Source organism: Melanotaenia boesemani, chromosome 10 (assembly GCF_017639745.1).
Source record: "Melanotaenia boesemani isolate fMelBoe1 chromosome 10, fMelBoe1.pri, whole genome shotgun sequence".
In the NCBI taxonomy this organism is placed as follows: domain Eukaryota; kingdom Metazoa; phylum Chordata; class Actinopteri; order Atheriniformes; family Melanotaeniidae; genus Melanotaenia; species Melanotaenia boesemani.
The window spans coordinates 5342207-5364242 of NC_055691.1; the positions used below are offsets into that span (position 1 = coordinate 5342207).

Genomic DNA, 22036 nt, shown 5'->3' on the forward strand with positions numbered 1-22036 from the left:
TTCTACATTCATGATATAATTTCAGTGTAACATCAACTTTTTACATTTTCTGTAAATTTTACCCAAAAGTTTAATATCTCTACCCCTACCCCTTTGTGAGTAGTGTATTCTTTAATGAATCCATTAAGGCTGCAAGTAATAGCAGGTAATGTTGAGTCAATCATAGTGATGAGGCAACTGAGGCTCATAACACTGTATCCTTCATACAATTTTAGCCTTTCTGACAGAAATCAACAGCGTTTTTCTTTTTCCACTCAGTTTTTCTGTCAATCTCTTGACAGCCGTGGACACTTCATCACCTTGGGATTCGCTTTTGAAAACACTGTGGTAGAACAACAGTGTTTTGTACCTGTTAATCAATTTGACAGCCTGAGAAATATCACACTCTCACACTTGAAACACGCACACACACACTTCATTATGATGTCTGGGTTTGATCCAAAACAGCATTTGTTGCTGCTGTGTTACAGATTAGAAAAGAGACACTTAAAACACTCCTAACCTCAGTACTCCTCCACCCACTCCAGTCCTCTCTCCCACCATATTTTTCTCTCTATATGCACACAGATTCAACACAAACCTCCCACATATTGCCATCATGGGAGCATTAATCTATGACTACTGAAATCATTCTTGGCAGAGAAAAGCACAGCTGGAAAATTACACTTTTTTGAAAATTTTTCTGGTAGCCTAATATTTATGCTGGTGTGATTTTTACGCTCTGTTTCACACATTCTGATGAAGAAAGGGTGTATATGCCTGTTCTCTTTTGAGTTTTACCTCTCTCTGCTCCTCTCCTGGCATGGTCACATAATCCTCCATCCTCTATCCCCAAGACTCGCCTACCTTCTTACAGATTGCATGTTTCCTTATGTAGAAATTGAGAAATTACTAAAGAATTACCCACAATGCACTGACTGCTTAATTTGCATAATTGTCTCTGCTTTTAACTGTAATCATCAGCAACAATGCCTATTTTGGGTCAAACACAAGAACATTAAAGGGTGTGTCATCACAGTAATCTTCTTTCACATTATATGTGCTCCTGTAGTCATCTGAATAAAAGTACATGAGAATAAGATGATTATATCACAACGTGTTACATGTGGAGTCTTCAGAAAGAGGAGCACATTTTATAAACTGCACTCAAACAGAAGTATTGCCTGAAAAAGCCTTTTAGTTCCATGTGTGTTGAATATTTTGCTCCATGTGGTCAACAAAGCCACTGCAATGTTAGCAAAAATTACAGCTGCTGCTTTTGTGAGGAGTCAACACACATTTGACAATGTGACAGTAATAAATCATAACAAGCCGACATTATGAGCTGGCAACACATGCAGCAAATGCAAAGACTAAACTGCTCACATCTCAGCTTTGTAGTGATTTTCACCAAACAACAGTATAAAAGCAAGTAAAGCACATTTTAGAGTGTAAAAATTAAAAACATGATGTTGTTCCAACTCCTAATTTGTCACATACAGACACTTATTTCAAGCTTTTAATGTCATGGGGATGACTTAACCAAACAGCGGCTGCATTAAAAATGTCTAACAAAAGTGAAAAGACCTGCGCGCTTGGCTACAATATCCCAACATTCTTCCCTGAGAGAAATAGTAAAAGACTTATTAGAGGATATTTTCCTAAGTATTCCTAAGTTTCTCTACTGCAACACATGATTCAAATAAAATGGACCTCCAACAGCTTTTTGTCAAGTTTTGCACAAGTCTATTAGTGACCCAATCATTTGAATCAGGTAGGTTGCAGTAGGGAAACATCCAATACTTGCAGAATGCCTGCCAGCGAGGGCTGAAGTTGGTGATGCCTGCTCTAATAAAACATCCCATCTGGCTGGTCTATTTAATCCAACTTTAGTGGGTTTTGTGGCAAGTTCAGGCCCCCAAAAAGGCAAGCAATGTTAGTGAAGGAAAAGAAAATTAATGCTTATATTTCAGTGGGAATTCACTCTGCCTTCGGTGTTGAATAATTATTGAATTTGTATACTGTAAAAATGGATGAAGCAGAAAATGTCAAATAACAGATTATTTCATATACATATTCAGTTGTCTATTGCAGACTAACAAGTAAAATGAAAATCTTGTCTGTTTAAAATTAATTAGCTGGAGCCTATCCCAGCAACTGAGAGGCGGGATACGCCCTGGACAGGTCGCCAGTCCATCATGGGGCGTATTGTAACTCCTGGGTAATAAATATTAAAATATAATCTCAACTTCTTTTCCTTAAATTGGGAAATAACTAACTGGCTTGTACTGCGTTTGCGCTTCATCTAATTTAGGATTTCTCACCATGTTGTTTTAAAGCATCTAACATATTCTAGTGTTTTCAAGCAATTTTGTGAGGAAAAAATGTATTTTGAGTCTTTCTGTTTGAATGTGAGAGTTTAGTTAATCTTGTTCCCATTTTAAGTTTATTGTGACCTCCTGAGTGAATTTCAGGCTTGTGGGTGAGCTTTGAATATCTGTTATATATAGGACACAAAAATTAAGCCAAAGATGAAGTTGTGGTAAGGAACAGTTGGCGTACTGAACAAACCTCTGATGTTGGAGCATTTGGATGTTATTGTCATGGGCTTATATCTCTGTGGGGCTGAGCTGCTAAAGCATGTATGATTGTGAGGCATAGTGCATGGTTTATGGACCTCTGGGGACATTCAAGGGTAGTTTGCATTTAAACAGCAGCCCTAGGCAGTTTGTCCCATGGGACTAAGAATGGAAATAATCTTTTCCCCTTTTTTCAGTTAGCTATCATGACATGTCCTGTCCAGCTCTATAATATTATTCTGAAATGGTATTCATTTTCATTGACATTGTGTTGTTTTTCTGTTACTGAGTTAGACCAAATATATATACATTTTTAAATGAGTCTTTGCAGGTCATATAAGATATAAGCTTTTATGCTTGATATTGCATTGTTTTCTGTCAAAGCTGTAAAATATGAAAGTAAATAAGCAAGTAAGCAAGTAAAACTTGCTGACACCAGGAAACATTTTTGCATGCAGTTGCTCACTCCATTCATTCACATTAATTTTATCATAGAAAAGACTGGGCAATTAACAGTTTACTTAGAAATAAAGAAGGGAAACCTTTTAGCCATACTCAGGGAAATTGATACAAATCTATTTTAATAAAATATTTTAATAGATGACTGATGCAGAAAGCTGCAAAGCTTTTTAGTTTTTGCCCTTGTCCCAAATCCCACTATTAATGAAAACTGCTTCAATCTAAATTTTCAAGTGATTTAAATCAGACTTAAAACAGCTTTCATGCTCAACTTAAAGCAACACTAAATACTTTTCCGCCCTCAAAATTCAGTGTTTCTAACTCGTTTTGATGGCACACTGACATTCATTATTCCCAGAGCCATCGCTGTCCTGCATCACTCTGAGACTGAGGACACACAACCTGGGACATAATGCGACAGCTGCCTTTTGCTTTACAGCACAACATCACATACCAGCAACTGGATATAAACACATTAGCTGTGTTGAATGCACACAATGGCTGATTCAGAAACAAACTCCAAAGTAAATGGAGCTTCAGCTAATCCATGTATCTTTATTTGAGATCAGATCAGCATCTATAGATCAGGATCTACCTGATCAGGAAATCTGGTTGATGTAACTAGACTTTAATTGTATGATTTTGTCTATCATGTCATCTTGGATACTTAAATTTTTTGATAGTACTGTAGTTGATTATGGAATTACATTTTTCAGTAAGGTATTCTCAGTTGTAGATGTTTGCTCTTTTTTTAACTTAAATAGTCATTCATTCATTCATTCATTCATTCATTCATTCACCTGGTAACTCTCGTGTATGTGATCACTGCCCAGGCTGCCCACAGACATTGCCTTAATCTTACTCTTCCACCTGCAGGGGGCCATGATTGCAACACACAGTTACAGCCCTCCTGCTTTGCCTTTACAATCCAGAGAAACCTGTATTATCTGCACCTACTGTGATTGTCAGTTTGTAATCCTGGCTTTGGTTGTCTTCTGTTCGGATTCTGCATCTGTCCGCTCTGAACCTCACCCTCAGCAGTATTAAATTTTAAAGCCTCTTCCTGCGCTTGCTCTCTGATTCAAGTCAAAAGGTTAAGTAGGGTGTGCGCAGATCTCTCTGGGACTGCACATTCCACACACACACTTTATTCTCACATTGAATCTGCTCTGCCTTCCCCAAGGAGCCCTGCTCTCCCTCAGTCTCAAATCAGCTCCATCCTTACTGCTCACGGGTAGATTGACCTTCCTAATCCACTCAGGGCTGCAGCTTTTACTATGGATTCCCTGCACTGAATCACTGCAACAGCTTCTCTGCTGTTATTCAGTCACTGAGCACATGAAATCTCTGGTTTTTCTGAAGTTATGACAAAGAATGATCTAAGTTGTATATCTAGCAGACATAGAGTATCGACAACCATGTCAAATGTAAAACATGAGGGAAAAATGATTTTATCTGTGTGAACTGTAGCCTGACAGGAGTAACAACCGGTGTGGTCTTTTGCTGTTGTAGCCCATCTGCTTCGAGGCTGGACATGTTTTGCATTCAGAGATGGTATTCTTAAAATCTTGCTTGTAACCAGTAATTTTTTTTAGTCTCTGTTGCCTTTTTATCATCTCCAAACAGTCTGCCCATTGTCTTCTGACATCAACAAGGCTTTTTGATCCAGACAGCTGCGGATATGTTCTCTTCAGACCATTCTGTAAACCCTAGAGATAGTTGTGTGTGAAAATCCCAATAGATCAACAGTTTCTGAAAGACTCAGACCACGCCATGTTCAAAGTCATTTAAATCCCCTTTCTTCCTCATCCTGATGCTCAGTTTGAACTTGAACAAGTCGTCCTGCCCATGTCTACATGACTAAATGCACTGGGTTGCTGCCATGAGATTGGCCGACTAGCTATTTATCTTAACAAGCAATTTATTGAACCTAATAAAGCGGCCAATGATTGTTAGTGAAAACGTAAGTGCTGTATAGAAACTCAGGGTTAGACTTTCGATCTAACAATTCTGCACTGACCTTTGAATGAATTTGCTGTCATGTTTTAAACACATTCCATCCGTGCTTTGTCATCCCACAGGGCAGAACCAATTCTGCAGCGAATAAAGGAGGACCGGACACGAGTGGTTTCACCTTCCTTTGACAACATCAAGTACGACACCTTTGAGATTGAAGAATACCCTCTGTCTGCTCAGGGCTTTGACTGGGAGCTATGGTGTCGATACCTCAATCCACCAAAGTCCTGGTGGACACAACGCAACCACACAGCCCCCATCAGGTAAAAGAACAAAAAATATAGCTTTAAGTGAAAATTTTAAGAAAGATTTAAGAAAACTCGTGTCATGGAAGAAGTGAAGCACTACTAAATCAATTTTTAATCATTTGACTTTAATCATATTGAAAGAGTTTTGAGGTCTGTCTCTGAGCTTTTTATTTATACATCATTATCTCTTAATGTAATCCTCATGAACGATAATAAATGCAAATTCTGATAAGCATAATGTCAATATCCTGAAACCCATATAAAACCTGCAGGATGCAACTCTACAAAGAACCGAAGGCTCAACACAGATAAGCTGTTGCATCAGAAGCAGAGTGTAGTTACATAAAAACCCATAAAAACTGTTTCATTTCAAGAAGTGCATATAGTGATGCAGATCTTAATGACAGTGGCTATTAAAGAAAACAATTGATTAGAGACAACAGATCTTTTTAAAAAAAGAGAAAAACCCAGCAACAAGAGGGACATTGCTTGCTCACCAATTTCTCCAAGAGGATAAAATGTGTGTTGTTGTGGTTTATGGAAAGAAATCAGTGATGCAATGTTCATAGATCCAGACAAAGATGAGGAGACATGTCCTGCTCAATAATATAATGGAAAAGGATGAATAGCCACAACTTCTTATTTCTCCATCTTCTTATTTACTTTTCTCAAACCCACTCCTGAGTATTATTTCTTGTTAACGATTTCCAGTTTTGTAGACCAAGCTGCTTTTCATTTTCTGACTAACTGAAGAAATAGTGAGTACTTTTAAAGATAGTAAGTATCTAGGTCAGTGTTTCTCAATTCCATTCCTCAAGTACCCCTGACCTGCATGTTTCAAATGTTTTCCTACTCCAACACACCTGACTTAGATTTAGATTAATGGACCTCCTTAGCAGGCCTGTTAATTAATCATTCATTAACAACCAGGTGTGTTAAAGTGTAGAAACATCTAAAACAGTGTTTTTCAATCCTAGTCCTCAGGGACCACCGCCCTGCATGTTTTAGAGGTGTCCAGGTGCACTTTAACACACCTGACTCAAATGAATGGCTCATTAGCAGGCTTGCAAAATACGTGATGAGCAGTTCAATTATTCTAAATCAGGTGCTTGGTTGGAAACAACTAAGGCCTGGTACACATAAGGATTTTCAGGCTGTTTTTGTCCCGATTTTGCCTCTTCTTGACCGAGGACAGCAAACGCCCGGTTATCGTGAGTCTTATAAGATTTCCCTGTAAAATTATCATTCGATCTGAGCTGTGTTACGATCTGATTTGTCCCGATAATCCGCTCCGAAATGGGTTGTAGCCGAGAATCGGAAATATTGAACTATTTACGACCTGATATCTTCATATGTGTGAGGAACGCAGACGACTCCTGATATTTGACAGTGTGGATGGTGACGTGGGCCGGAATGTAGCCAATCAGAGAGCGAGCTGGCTGGGGAACATGGAAGTAAATAAAATCTCCAGTCTGTTATTTTTTTTTTTTTTCAGTTCTGGCTTTTTCTGTTTACAACAGTCCCAAGACCACCATCATTCCCTTATCCTATATCTCCCCTTTCATGCTGGGCGTTGTGTTTTTCGGTTGTTGCTATGGCTCTTCTTCTACGTTTTTGTTAGATGACGTTTGGTAAAGTGAGATGTTCGGCTCGGAGGACTAGATTGTGGATCACTTGCGGGACGACATTGTTTTGTGTGTTGTTCTGTGATTAGATTATCGGAGCACACCACACACAGTACGACCAAAACGGTTTAATGCCTGATTTTTTATCTTCACGTGTGAGGTCTCGAACCGATAAAAAATCTCATAAGACTAAAAAGATTCTTTGTGTGTACCATGACTAAGGGCTATGGTCCTTGAGGACCAGAAATGAGAAACACTGATCCAGCTGATTGCACTCAGGTTCCGTTCTTCAGGCTTTGTGTTTGTGGAAAACAGTTTCTAAATAAAGTAATAGATACTTTATTTAACAGCCAACTCTCCACCAAGCCATTGTAATTTTTTTCGCCAGTAAGTGTTAATGGCAAAATCATTATTTTCTCTTCATAGTAAAGAACCTTTTAAAAATGACTGGATCACCCACAAAATCTAATAAATTGTACCATAATCTGTTTGTAAGAGTTCCTGAAAATTTTATTAAAAATCCATCCATAACCTTTTAGTTATGTTGCTAACAGACAGACAGACCAACGAAAAAATTCAATGTTTTAATTCAGCAGATGCTTTTACCCAAAGTGATTTACAACTAAATAACATCAAGTTTCAGTCTTCAATAAAAAGGGAAAAGGAAAGAAAAAAGAACCTGGTGTTGGCATTGAGTGCAGTCTCTTTCAAGGACAGAGAAAAAAATAGAGGAAGACATGATCCTTTCAGAGATATTGATAGTAGAGAAATACGTATCTGTCCTGACATCATTTGACAGTTCATCCCACCAACACGGACACATAAACAGTCTGGACTCGCCTTGTGTTCGGGGATTGCAGTACAAGACATCCAAGAGAGGATGGCAGTGCAAGAGGAGCACAAGACTGGATGTTTGGATTCAAATAGCTGTGTTTACTTAAATAAAAGACTGAAATGTCACATTTACATTAATATTCACACCTATTGTCATGAATGGTGCATCTTACTTCTATCAACCCTCAGTCCATCCCAGGCTTCTACAAATTTAAGAAATTCATTAACAAAGAACACACATCTTTTTATATGAGGTCTCATATAAAAATTTTGTAATGAAAATTTTTCTTTTAAAATAGCATTGCCTCATGTGATTAAGAACAAATATCTTAACAGCTTGAAACTTTAGAAATACAGTTGGACACAATTTTATGGATTTTTAATCTCATCAAATGTTGTGGACTCCAGTGACACCTGTTTCAATGACCATATTCACTTTACTAAAATCACTGTTGTGTTTTTTTTTTTTTCTCTCTTAGAATGAGTCATTTATATCTACTATCCGTGGGTCCAGCTGCCATATTTGTGCCAGCATTTTTACTGCAGTTTATCTGAATGGACAAAAAAATCTGTGTGTGTGAACAAGTGCTAGCGCACCGTTTGGGGATAAATAACACCTTAAAAGAACCAAAAAAGGCAGCACACATTTTGAAGTAGTAACCTGTAGAGCAGTCATATCTGAACGTACGGTCCCTGGATCCACTCGCATATGAAAACATGCTTATGTCTGGAAGAATTTTGGCCACAGACGACTACCATCCATTTGCAGCTGTCTTTGGCATTGGAAGTCATGTCTTTGCCCATCGTTGCCACAAGATGTTGGTGATTTTTACACACTGACCCTTTAAGACAGATTCTGTCAGTTTACAGCTTTAAAAGGGCAATATGCACCAAAACAGGATTCTTATGCACTGTACCTTTTAAAATGTCAGCATCAGAAAACAAACAGTGCTAAACAGTGATGCTAATACTGTCCCTTGATAGCAAGATTCTATGTGGATTATATGTGGATTTTAGGTTCATTCTGGCATCTTAAAAAAGCTTTTAAGATTTCATATAAAGCATGTAAGTGGCTTTTTTATATCCTGTATACAGAGTAATGCACTGTAAATATAACTATGATGAGTTTATATTTTATATGAATTGTTGTTCCATTGTACTGCTAACTGCAGGCTGTCAAGATAATAATGTGTTCAAAGCCCATAGTCCGATGGGGCTTGTTTTCATTAGCATTTCTGGGTTTCTGAGTCTCTGGCCGTTTGCCAATCTGGGAAGAGAAATTCACCAAACAAGCTGTTTTTGCAGCAATGTTACATTTCATATTGATAAGCAGAGATGTGTGGAACTGACAGCATGAATACTAATAAGAGTTATTTTTCACTCCTGTTCAGTCAGTTTGACATTGTTCTGAGTGACAACTCCCCTCAACATGTCCTAAATTTGTTGTGTTAGGAGAAAGCATAACTTTGACAAGAGGGTTATTTATAAGTAGAATGAACTCTATAGGTTCGCCATAAAATGTCAAAGCCTTTGTTCAGAGTATCAGTTATAATGTGGTCTTGAAATAATAAATCCTCTGGGTGTTGATTCCCATTGTGGGGCTAATTGTGGGTTAGAACGCAGCCGCTTTTCTGGAAGCCTTGAAGAATATTTTGCATTTAGACTCGCTTATTGTTATGCATTCTGAAAATGATGGAGTTTTTTTTCATTATTTTCTATGACCCTCTCTCTTTGCTCTTCTACTCCAGGAGCCCTGCTCTGATCGGCTGCTTTGTGGTCGATAGAAAATACTTTGAGGAGATTGGCCTGCTTGATGAGGGCATGGAAATTTATGGCGGAGAAAATGTGGAGCTCGGCATCAGGGTGAGACTGCATCTTATTTGCTGCACATCCGAAAGAACTAAGCACTGAACATTTCACCATCCCTGTGACATTTAAAATATTTGTTTTTGAGTCCTGTATAACAAAGGCACGTCCAGCATGAAAACGTAGACAAATTACTTTTTTCTTTGACAGTACTTATCAGTCATGCACATTACTCATTCAGTCTGTCTCAAGCAGATTGGGCTGTTTACTAATGATGTAACAATTGCATTTTTGGCATTAACATGGCTATGACATCAATAGTTTTGGCTTTAAACAATACCATATTTACAGGAAGTGTAACTACTTAATATCATTAACTCTTTCTGCATAATCTCTGATCACATCTCCAGGAGCAAAGGGCTCTGCAGAAACACAGCCGTCCTCAGGTTGCAAATCTTTCCCAAGAGGATGTCAGTGTCAAGTCTTAATGGATGCTGGAGCCATCCAAGAGAAACTGTTGACTCAGGCTCAGAGTGGAATGATTTACTTTATCTTGTCAGAGGAGACCAGGTTTGATCTGGCCAAGCTTGGCTGACCCTGATCAGAGCTGCTGGCTTACAAACACATCAAACTCTCAAATATGTATAACTCCCCAAGGCTTGTTGATGACAGATTCAGATTTAGTACATAACTGTTGACACTCAGTGACTGGAGCACTATGAGTTAAGTGTCAGGTTAATTATTTTACCGTGCCCTCTATCCTCAATAAAAGAAAACTGCAATGCAGCACTGCTGTCACTAACTTATGTTGTGTAGTGTTTGTACCACACTGCTTTCCACTTGCTCCATGTAACATTTGCTGGGTAACAGAAGTAAAAAAAAATGTGGTATTCGGCTTAATACAAGCAGATGGTGTCAGAATTCATCCAGCTGCTTGTGTGTTTTTCCTCATATCCCCAATAAAAATTAGAGCCACTGGAAGCTGTCAATGTTCATGCCATAACACTATGGTTATGTTACAGATAATATCAAAGCCCTTTCTATTCTTCCGGTCTGGGTGTATATATATATATATATATATATATATATATATATATATATATATATATAAAATGATATCTCTACCTCATGGATGGATGCTGTTGTTTTTTTTGTCTTTCTTTCTATGATCTTCCATCGCTTCCATGTCTTTCTATGTTTCTGAGCCCAAACATGTAATCTCTCTAATTTTCTTTCTAAACATGAGGAAAGGACACTAATTCAAATGTCCTCATTATTTCACTAATGAATTTGTTTTCGTAGACTAAGGATAGCCCAACTCACATCCTTTCAGCTGCTTTGACTGCATACCAAATGCTAATAGCTCATAATTAACTTAAGACCTTTCTACTTTTTATAATTCCCAAACTCTTCCTTCTAGTTTCATGGGACTACTTTCAAATTAAAGCAACAAATCTCCACTTTGAGCCCAAATTCATTATATAATTTTAATTAGAATGTGTTTTAGTAAATGGTTAAAATAACAAATACTGTCAAAATACTCCCAGGCTAAATTCGTTTGAAGGCAGAAATATATGGGTTTGAAGAGGTGCTGCAAGTTCAAATAACAGAAATTATTATTTGAAGTGAATTTGCTTTAAGTGTGTGCCAGTGATGTGTTTTTGTTGTTTGTCCATCTGATATTTTTCTCTTTTCATTCTGAAATAATAAGGTAAGACTAAAAAGGTAAAAGAGGTAAGACTCATCTTACCTCTTTCATTGTCTCTTTCTTTATTTTCCTTTCTTCCTCTGATGATGTCCTCTTGTGTTTCTTTGCTGGATCAGCCACAGTACCAGTGTGTTGATATCCAGTTACTAGCGTGTGATAAGTTGCATGAACCAAGATTCAGCTGTAATGTGAGGCAGGATCCCAGGAGCAAAAGTTGTGAAATGAGGTTTCTCAGCCAAGAGACGGTGGGCCATCAAAATAGACAAACTTAGTTCTACAAAAGACCACAAAAATACATTTATTTAATCTCTTAACCCTTTTGTTGATGATACTTTAGTTTCAAACATAGTACAAAGCTTTATATTTATGTAACAGGACAAGTGGAATGAGTTTCTTATTAAAGACATCATCGAGTTGGTGTTAGTTTAGTTTTAATTAGTTCTGATCTAATTTGATCAGCTTAATTTCAAAAGTAATTGCATCAGAATTTTTCCAATCAGTTCTGCTTGCACCACATAAAAAATGTTATTATCAAGGCAATGTAATTAAATAGCTCCACAAGCAGACCATCATGTCTCCAAGGTGATGAATGTTTTATAGGCTGAACTGGAAAGTGGTGGATGTCCCATCCATCCATTTTCTGTTGCTTATCTGGGACTGGGTCATGAGGGCAACAGATTGAGCAGTGATCCCCAGACCTTTCTCTTTTACAGCTCTTCCAGGGGGACATTTATGCATTCTCAAGCCAGCTGAGAGATATGTCTGCAGCCAATTCTTCTCCACTCATTGTATAATTTATAAACAACTATTGTCGACAAAACCATCATAAAATGTAATGAATATAATTTTCTAAATTTACCAAAAGTTAAAAATGTTCTGTTTGTTTTTAAACAGTTTGGATTGTTTGATTTTCTTTCCTTGTGCAGGACTCTTGTTTTTCCATTTGAGCCTTGGAAGTCAACTGAATGTCCACCATCAACTTATTCAAGTCTGATACCTCCTGTTTTTTTCAACTCTCTAAAGAAAATTACCACCATGACAACAAAAGATTAACCTCTATTATCAAGTTCTTAGCACGCAGTTGCTCTATATAAGCCCCTTCTGTAGAGACAAATTAGCAGAACACCTGTTGACATTGCACAGGGGAGACCCAGCCGCGATGCCGTGAACAGCTGGCCCCTCTGCAGAGGAGATCTCAACACTGCAGCCACAACTCCAGTGGTCTGTGTTTTTCTGACCTACTTCAGATGCCCCCTCCAGCTGTCAACTGCTTTGCCCACGTTACACTGCATTCACTTGTGCACTAAAAAAAGGGCTCAGTCACGCACAGTGCTGCAAATCAGTTGCCTGCTGCAGCGATGGCAACAAACACTGATCTGAAATGAACCAATTCAGTGTGGAGACGCTCTCCTAAGCTTCAGCTGAACATGTTGTGGTTGTTCACACAATAATGGTTTAAAGTGGGTTGAATCTGGAAAGTATAACCCCACTCAGTGTATCTGCAAGTTGAGCTTTTGGAACACCAGAAATGCAAGAAATCATTAAAGCACCTGTTTTCAGATCTACAAGGCAATGCATTGAAGTTTGAAACTGCTGTTATTTAAGCACGCCTAAAATTTAGTCATCACTTTTTTTAACCAAAACGTAAAATGAAAAGAAAAGTCAATACTTCCATTCTTTGCTGGCGAAGCAGTTTGGACTGCACAGCCCAGTTTTTACAGATCGATGACTATGTAAATGAGCAGTGATATTTTGACAGAATCAGTTCTGCATTAGTGTCTCAGGGGCATTTATCATACTCCAATTAATCATATGTTGAGTTTAGCTGAAGGTTTTAGCCATAAAACAGCCAGTTTGTTCTATTTCGATCTCCCTCATACCAAACACAGCCGCCTTTTGTTATCAGTGATGAGATTTTTTCTCTCTCTTCCCTCAGTTTATGCAGAAGCGCTGTGTATTTCTGGCATGCATGCTCCCATTGTGATAAAATTCGCTTTCATGCAGTTTCATCTGCACTACGGCGTAATATTGTACATATTTATTACTGTCTTCCTTACTTGTCGTCCTTGACGGGATTTATAATTCCAAACTTCATTTCTGGGTGCCTTTTGCCTTTCATTTTCTCATTAAAACTTTTATAAACACAAATTCAACAGATTTGTTCCACATTAAAGCCAGAAGAAAAAGACACTGAGAAACAATTAGTCTTATAAATGTGCTGTTTTGTCTGGGTCAAATATGCAAATTAGCAACACACAAATTGAACTGCATGAACTCCAACTTATCAATTTAGAGAAACGCTGATTATTCAAGCAAATTTATTTTTTTTATAAGTCAACAACTTGTGTATAAGCTTTATTTCCTCTCCCAACACCTTTCTATTTAATGTTTAACATTTTTTTTAGATTTTCTTTCCCTCTTCTTCACTGTTCTCCAAGTTGTTTAAATCTCTATCTCACTCTGCAAACCCACATTCTGTATAACATTGATTGTCAAACTTGAAGAATAGCTTTAAGACTCTAACCCCACATTGTAAATCCAAGATTGAGAGCATTGAGGTATTTCTGAAAGTGGCATGTATTAACTCTGGATTTGGCTCTTGTTTGTGCTCCTGCCTGGGCTCCGAGCCAGTGCAACAATTTTGCTCTTTCTCTGCAGTAGCTTTAAAAAAAAATAAATAAATAAAGGGAAGGAGGCTGGCCTGCAGAATGGATTAGTACATAAACACATAAAGTGCATACAGAGAACAGGGGTTTCTATGCAAATGTGCATTCTGCAGTGTTTGTTTGGTCGATACGCTGAACTCCTAAGCTGCTCGCTGCAGAATGTTTTGCACAATTCTATCATGAAAATTAGCATAAGTTTACTTAATGAAAGTTTTGCTTGTTACTATGGCTTAGGGATGTTTTGAAAAAGAAAAATATTGCAGCGGCTTCAGGGAATATTCTGGGGAACATTCACATTTTCTGTTAGCTGAAAAGGCTGTGCATGTATCCAGATAGCATTATATTTATTCATTTATTTGTCCCATGCTGACAGGCTATCTTTCTACCTACAGCCTTGTAAAATAGTGCCTCTTTGTACATGAATGTTGACTACGCAACTCAAAGGAAACTTGTTAGTCCTGATATTATTAAAGCACAGCAGCCCAGAAACAGTGTTTGTGTCACTAGAACGTCATCTCTCCCAATTTCTTCTTTTTTTTTTTTTTTTTTTTTTTTTCTGGGTGGCTGTTTCTGCCCTTCCTGTAATAGCATGAAAACAACAGTGTTGACACCCGTTTCATTCTCAAAGTTTTTGTTTCAGAGCCACTGCACAAATATTGCAGCCTCTGAAAAAGGGTGAACACATTGTAAACGAAAATTATTTAAATCCTGGTGGAAGTGGATGATTGTAAGTGTTAGAATTGAATCCAGTTGAGGTTTCATTTGAAACTGAAGCCTTGAATTGTGTATAACTGTGAGAGAAATAACAATAATATAATTATACCTTGTCAACCTTAAACCTCTGTGACTGCAGGTTCTGTTAGAAATATTGACTCACTCAGGGATTCTAGACATGTTGGTGAAAGCACCAGCAAGCACTTAAAACCAAACACCTAAACTTTGGTAGATTTTTACACTGTGGTGCCCACATAGGAGTTCTCAGGAGCACGAGAGGCAGAATGCATCTTGCATCTTGGCTCTTCTCTGAGCTTGCTTTTATTAGATAGACCAGCCGTGGTGCACTTTCACAATGGCCAGTATGTTAATATCCGGCTGGTGACATCTGATTTGGTGCTCTAAAGCAAAATGCAGCTGTTGTGTGATTCTGTGGGCTGGAACACAAAGTTATGAAGTAGTTTCTCAGCCACAGGACATTGCAGAGCAATGATGGCTCCTAAAATGTGCATAACGAATGTCAGAACCCACTTAAAATGACTCAGAAGTACAGACTTCAGGTTGGAAACTTAAATAGTGTTGATTTAGTACAAAGTGTGCCTGATTTCAAAAGGTATTTATTTTGTGGAAGAGAAATAATAATAAACAATGGTTGTGTTGTTGTTGGTTCCACAGTAATTAAATCTACAAATGTAGAAGATGCATCAAGAAAGATGTGTTAAGAGAACAGATGCAGGTCATAAGAATTCTGCCCAAGTTTATTTTCTTAGTGCTGGAATGAGGACTTGCTTTAACTGTTGCCTTCTGATTGGAAAATACTTTAGATAGTATAACATTAGCTGCCAATGGCTCGTTAATGTCACAGACCCAAATACATCATGAATGTAAAGTAATATAGGGAACCCTCTAATTCAAATATGAGATTAATATATATGACATATAAAATCTGATTGTTATTTAAAAAATCTTTAAAGTTCACCAATAAACATCCTGGGCATGTGTTGCAGAGGAACAAAAACTTTAATGTTTAATATCTAAGTGGGATTTTGGCCACCAACATGAAATGGGAGACAGGTGGGACGTTCCCTGACTATCACTGAGCTGGATAACACCATATGTGTTGGATGAGGTCTTTCCTCTGGGCTAAAAATGCATTTATTTGTCTTGAAAAATTCAATATAAATCTGAAATCAAACAGAGCGAGCTGCAGTGATGCTGTGATGTGTTATATTCACCTACAAAATATTAAAATCACTTTAACCAAAGAGCTTCACAGAATGAAAATACAACATCCCATCCTCCGTTCTGTCCTCCAACTACAGATCTATGTGCGATCACACTATGTTCTTTGGTTAAATCATTCTATATCAAACTGTCTGCTTGTTTTTATTTCCAATGGATTTCTCCTCAATCTCAAGTCATTTCCTGCTCTCCTTTCACTCTGCAGTTCATTATTTTTGTTTTTTTTACTTTGTTCAGCTTAGTATATAATTTCAGAAAGTTGTTAAATAATATTAGTTTTGCATTACAAGTGTGCTTCAAATAAATGCTAAGTGAAACAGAAAAATTATCCTCTTCATCACTTCAAGGAGAAACACAAGCAGTTTCCGTGTGATTTCTAAAGAGGTGTTGTTACAATGAATGGTTAATAGAGGGCGTTTCTAAATGCATATGACCGTAAATTAGCACAAACAGGTGGCTTAGAACATCAGGACAGTCAGTTGCATTTTAGCTGCTAAGCTAACTGTTGCACATTTACATTTATGTGTTTATAATTATGTTCATTATTGGGCTAGTTCATCCCTTTTAAAATAAATGTGGAATTTATCAACAGCACGCGTTTGTCTGACCTCCGCATGTTTCATAAATACAAAATTCTTTGTACTTAAAAACACTTTAAGTTTCTTTCATAGGATGGAATTTAGGGCTGTTTCTATAAATGGATTATAAGTGAGCGTTCTTTTATATGTTATTGTCAACGGATCCTTTCAACAACATCACAGGTGGTTTAATCAGGAGATTTTCGTTCATGCCACAGCTGTCATGAGTGACTGTGATGAAGACGCAGGTGTTGAAACATTAGTCCTCTGAAGTTGATAATCCAGTGAGCTCCAGCTTTTTCTGCTTTTTTTGCAAGCCACAGCTAAAATGAATGTTAGCCAAATATAGATACCACTGCCAGAGAGCTGTATGCTTATTCTGATTTCAGGATTTAGTCCAGACAACAGGTTTAACTGACATGAACTTAGCAGGTAATGAAAATAATTCTTTATTTTTTTGATAAGAACCCAATTTCATTAATATGTTTCTGTTTGTGTGTACAACAATAGGTGTGGCAGTGTGGTGGCAGTGTGGAGGTCCTGCCCTGCTCCAGGATCGCGCACATCGAGCGTGCCCACAAACCCTACACAGAGAACCTGACGGCTCACGTGCGTCGCAACGCTCTGAGGGTGGCTGAGGTCTGGATGGACCAGTACAAGAGTCACGTTTACATGGCCTGGAATGTTCCTCTGCAGGTAAACAGGCTGTACTCACTTTTACAGCAAGACATTGTGTGACTGTGTGTGTGTGTGTGTGTGTGTGTGTGTGTGGGCATAATTATAATGCATCAATTATAATGTACATGGTTCTTTGTGTTTGAAGGCTGTGTCACAAATCTCCTAGCAACCAGGGCCATAGCAGTCAAAGAGCCCCACAGGAGAATCAGTTTTGCATAAAAATGCTTTGATTGGACCTAAGGAAGGTTGTTGTGTGGGTACAAGTAATTTTATCCAAGATCTGTGGCAAAGAGAATATTAAAAATATGTTTGGTTTCTGGGTTTTATTGCATTAAAATGGCCAAGTCCAGCAGACTATTCAGAACAAATCTTGTTAAACTTTCCCATTTTTAAATGATTATTGGGTCTTTCATAATATCTCGGTGTTACGGACCCCTTCTGGTCTAGGGGTGGAAGGGGTTGAGTAACACAACAAGCCGGTTTCAAGGTCAAAAATAACAATAATTTATTTACAAAATTGTTCTATATTTACAAAACTTAAAGTGTCCTTTTCAGGTTCAATATAACAATAACAAACAAAAGATGACCTATAAAAAGGAAAACGCACGCTAACCGGCGGCAAATTATAACTCGCTTACAAAAAAACACAAAGGAAACTTAACCAAACAAACTATAGAGTCAAACAAAAATCCATATAACTTAACAAATAATCCTAAATAACAAAAGGAGGGGAGTTTCTCCTAATGAGAAAACTCCCAAACACTCAATCACTATAATTACTGAAATTGCAATCCGTCTGTTGAACAGTTCAGTCAAAATTCTAAAGGTTCAAGAGCCACCAAGTGTCCTCAGACACATAAACCATACAAACAGCTCAAGAAACCACACAACGTACAAACTATTCAGAGAACCCAACACGAGGCGAACTGTGTCCTAGTGACACAGCTGCCATGAATAATGACAGGTCCTCCTATTTAAGGGCGAGGCATCTCTCAACGATTTCCAGCTGGGATGAGCGGGAGCAGTAGCGACCAATCGGTGAGGCGAAGGGGAGGAACTGCAGCTTCTGGTCCACAGCCAATCCCGAAGCAGCACTGGCTCAGCAGCATTTGCATATCCAAGTCTGGAGTGACAGGCTGGAGGCCAATCCAAAAGGCCAGGGGCCGTAACACTCGGTGACCACCCCAAAGATCTATTTAAAATCGGACTCACCAGAAATGGTTTACGATGCCTAGGTTTTTGCAAGGTCAACACATTACAAGAGAATCCTCCTCGCCTGGTTCCAAGCTACTCATTGTGAAGATGTGTGTGCATATTTTCAATGTCAAAACAGTTTTATAAGAATTCATACCCCTTAAATGCTCAAAGTAGCTGTGAGCAATTTTCCCAGAGAAGAACTTTAAATGTTTTGAGTTTTCGTGAGATTTTATTATTTTTTTCTGCATTCAGTGAAAAAAGCCCTCTGACATTTACTTGAGCCAGAGGCGATGCTTTTATCATTGTTTATTTTAGCCAGACAGGGAATAAAAAAAGGTTATTCAATTTTAAAAACAAGCAATGGCTGTTTTTTCACTTTAAATTGTTTTTTCAGATTGAATATTACATTTTCATCTCTTCTTTTCATTGTCTATTTCCACAGTAGTAGCTAAAGATAGTGCCCCATCATTAAAGAGTCTTTACTAATGCTCATCTCCATGATCTGCCTAATTATTTTTCTCATTTAATGTTATTTTCTAATAGAAGTTTTAAGAAAAGCAACTCTGCACTAATAAAAGAGAATAAACAGAAACATCAGCCTCACTTCACCGAGTGTCTTCTTGCCATCTTAGCGCTCAGTTCTCATTTGAAGCTCTCACGTTGCCATTCTCAGGATGCAGCAGAGCTGAAAAGACCCCGAAGCTCTGGATTCGGCTCCTGCTATTTTGGATTTATTGCAGCATTGTAGATCAGAAAGTTGAAACACATCATAGTTATTGCATTGCTCGAGGTAGAGAAGTATTAGTGAAATGTTCAAAATGTGGAATAATGTGTTTGTGTTTCCTCCTCCACAAGAACTCAGGAATAAACATTGGGGACATTTCCGAGAGAAAGGCCCTGCGGTCCAGACTTAAGTGTCGGCCATTCAGCTGGTTCCTCTCCAACATCTACCCAGAGCTGCGATCTTATAGCGACACAGTCGCTTATGGAGTGGTGAGTTTCTGTTAACAGCTTTGATTTTGGTAATGAATCAGTCACTATCTCGAAACATTGCTCAGTTAATTAAAAGATGCTTTTGATTTGCTAAAGGAGTTCTCAGGAGCAAATCCCAAAATCTGAACCCTTGTCCACCTCTTAGGAAACACGACATGATAAATTCCTTCCCCTTCAGTTCCAATGTTACCATATTACCAGCAAGAGATTTTTATCATGTTTGAGCATATTTTCATGGAAAAACTTATTTTTTTGAATCTAGATTTTAAAAACACTTTATACCATGCTTTTTTTTTTTTTTTTAATTAAGGCAAATTCATTACACAAAACAATTATAACATAATTAAGTTCACATAATGTTGGTTTGATCTAAGTATTAATGTAAAAGTAAAAGAAAGCTAAGCCATTGATGTCATTTAAGATTTGTGGACTACACTTTTGAAACTTTGAGTTCAGTCGTAAGTCGTTACCATGTTGGGTTTTAGCAGCAGAGGTCATTCAGAGCACAAATCCAACTACACATTAGGCAACTCAGCTGTCGTTCAAAGTAACCCCACTAGATTAATAATCCACAGATATGTCCTAATGTAATGTAAACAAGTGGCTGTCCAAAAATGAACTTTTTTTATAGTTGTCATGTGCAGACAAAAATAAGTGGAGAAACTAAAGTTGTTTTTGTAAGACTGTTAAATATGTTAAGTTCTTTTGTAAATGTGGGTTTTTAAGCAAGTTTATAGTCAAGTGTATTTTATAGTACAGTTCAACAACAGGGTGATTTAAAATGCTTGACAGGAACACTGAAAAACTTTACTTGTTGGATTGGATGTTTATCTCTGAGTTGGCCTTGTGATCAACTTTTGAGGGTCTACCACACCTCTCATCAGATGGCAGCTGGGGTAAGCGCCAATCCTTCTGCAAGCCTCAATAGGATGCAGAAAATAAATGATAGGTTCACTTTTAAAATCAATTCACACTATGAAGCCGGTGTCACGTGCTGACAGCGTTCAGCACTGCTGTTTAGACCACTTTAGGACTGAGAATGTGATGCACTGAGACAACACGTTAACCCCTTGATAAAATCCTGATTTAATAAGCACTTGACCAATCAGATGCCTCAATGACAACAACCATGTTGTGAGTTTAGTTAAACTAACACATTCTTTGATCACTTGCAGAGGAGGCTGGACACCTTCCGGATTAATATGAATATCTCGTTGGAATGATGTAGCTGTTGCTCTGAACTTCAGTCAGATCATAGAACAATATGTGAACATTGTACAAAGATCAACTCTAATATTGTGAAAGAGAACAAAATTAGAGAAGTTTTAGTACAGACAGGTAAGGCGGGGTGTCCAAAGTTGACACCTTTTGGCCATCTGTTCTCAACATAGCCACAGTTGGGTGACCTCAAGTTTTTAAAGGTTAATCCAGGGACAAAGCTGCAAAGACAGCAGCGGTGAGAAAAAGTTCTCGGCTGAATGAGAATCTCGTCTTTATGCCGCAGACGTCCTCACCCTCCCATTGCTTGTGACACCCAAACATGTCTGCTTCTTTGGCCTCTTTCACTTTATCTTGAATTATTTTTAGAAATACCAGAAACGCGGTAATTAGAAGGTGTGACTTCAGCCGTTGGCTGAATGTAATCTCCATGCACTGTGGCTTTGTGGCACCTCCCGGTTTTGTGCTATACATGAGCTGTCTCAGGTTTGTTCATGAAGAGTGGTTTATTCAATGACCTACTGAAACTGGCTTACTCATTGTCTTATTTTTATTCAGTAAAATTTCCATGAACTCCTCATCTCATAAAAGCTTTCCAGCTCAAAACTTTAACTTTTCCATTAAGGACAGCTGTAATTGCGCACACTCACACACAGACACATAATACATGTAATAAATGGATCTTTGCTCATTTCAAATCACAGCAGACGGGTGCTGAAAGGGTGAACCTTTTCTTCTAACACTTAATTTCTGAATCACCGTCCCTCTCCTCAGCTGACGGCTGTTGGAGGATTTTGCATAATTGAAAAATGACAGCAATCGGTTGAAAGCTGAGCAGCACCATCCTTCTGCTCTGACTGCTCCTGCTGATAGAGTAAGGAGGAAAAAAGACTCATTTCCCACCTCCTAACAGTTTCATTTAATTTTTTATTAATATTTCTGAACATGGTTGTCTAACCTTTAAACTTTTAAAACTGAAAGTCCTTCTCATCCCAAAATAATCCTGACTGCACAACTTTTGACCATCCTTCCACTTACTGAAAAGATTTTTTTGTCTTTATTTACCCTTCTCGACTGCAAGTATGGTGCTCTAGAGACAAAGGAAAATGCATGAATTAGTGTAAGATAAGTATTACTCTATTAGCAGCAACAACCGTGTTTCTAGGACTGAAAACAGCCTCCATGAGCGGGATGGATTTTTCTGCTAACGGTACTGAGAATGTGCGGGGGCTGAGCTCTGAGGATGTGAGATGAAAGTATTACCGTTGTGACATCTGAGACATGTAGATGTGAAGCTCACACATTTCACAAAAACAATATCTAGCAGGAGATTACATTTAGAGAGCATGATGAGTTTCCAGGTGTAAAAACATTTATCATGAAACAAAGCTGGAGAAGAGCACTGCTAACCCAAGGTAAATATTGAAGAAAACAGGGATGTTTTCTGACTTTTTGAGCTTAAACACCAGAAAAAAAATCTGTAATTTATTCTGTAA

At 38.0% G+C, this 22036-nt stretch overlaps 1 protein-coding gene across 3 annotated transcripts in view; it reads left to right on the forward strand.

The window, feature by feature from the left end:
* Positions 1-22036, forward strand: part of LOC121647915 (polypeptide N-acetylgalactosaminyltransferase 18-like) — a 209589-nt gene that overhangs the window by 136623 nt on the left and 50930 nt on the right. For all 3 annotated transcript variants that reach the window (XM_041997737.1, XM_041997735.1, XM_041997736.1), the window contains exons 5-8: positions 5099-5296; positions 9489-9603; positions 16965-17150; positions 19185-19322. In XM_041997737.1, the coding sequence (XP_041853671.1) occupies positions 5099-5296; positions 9489-9603; positions 16965-17150; positions 19185-19322 (637 nt within the window). The remainder of the gene's footprint in view (positions 1-5098; positions 5297-9488; positions 9604-16964; positions 17151-19184; positions 19323-22036) is intronic.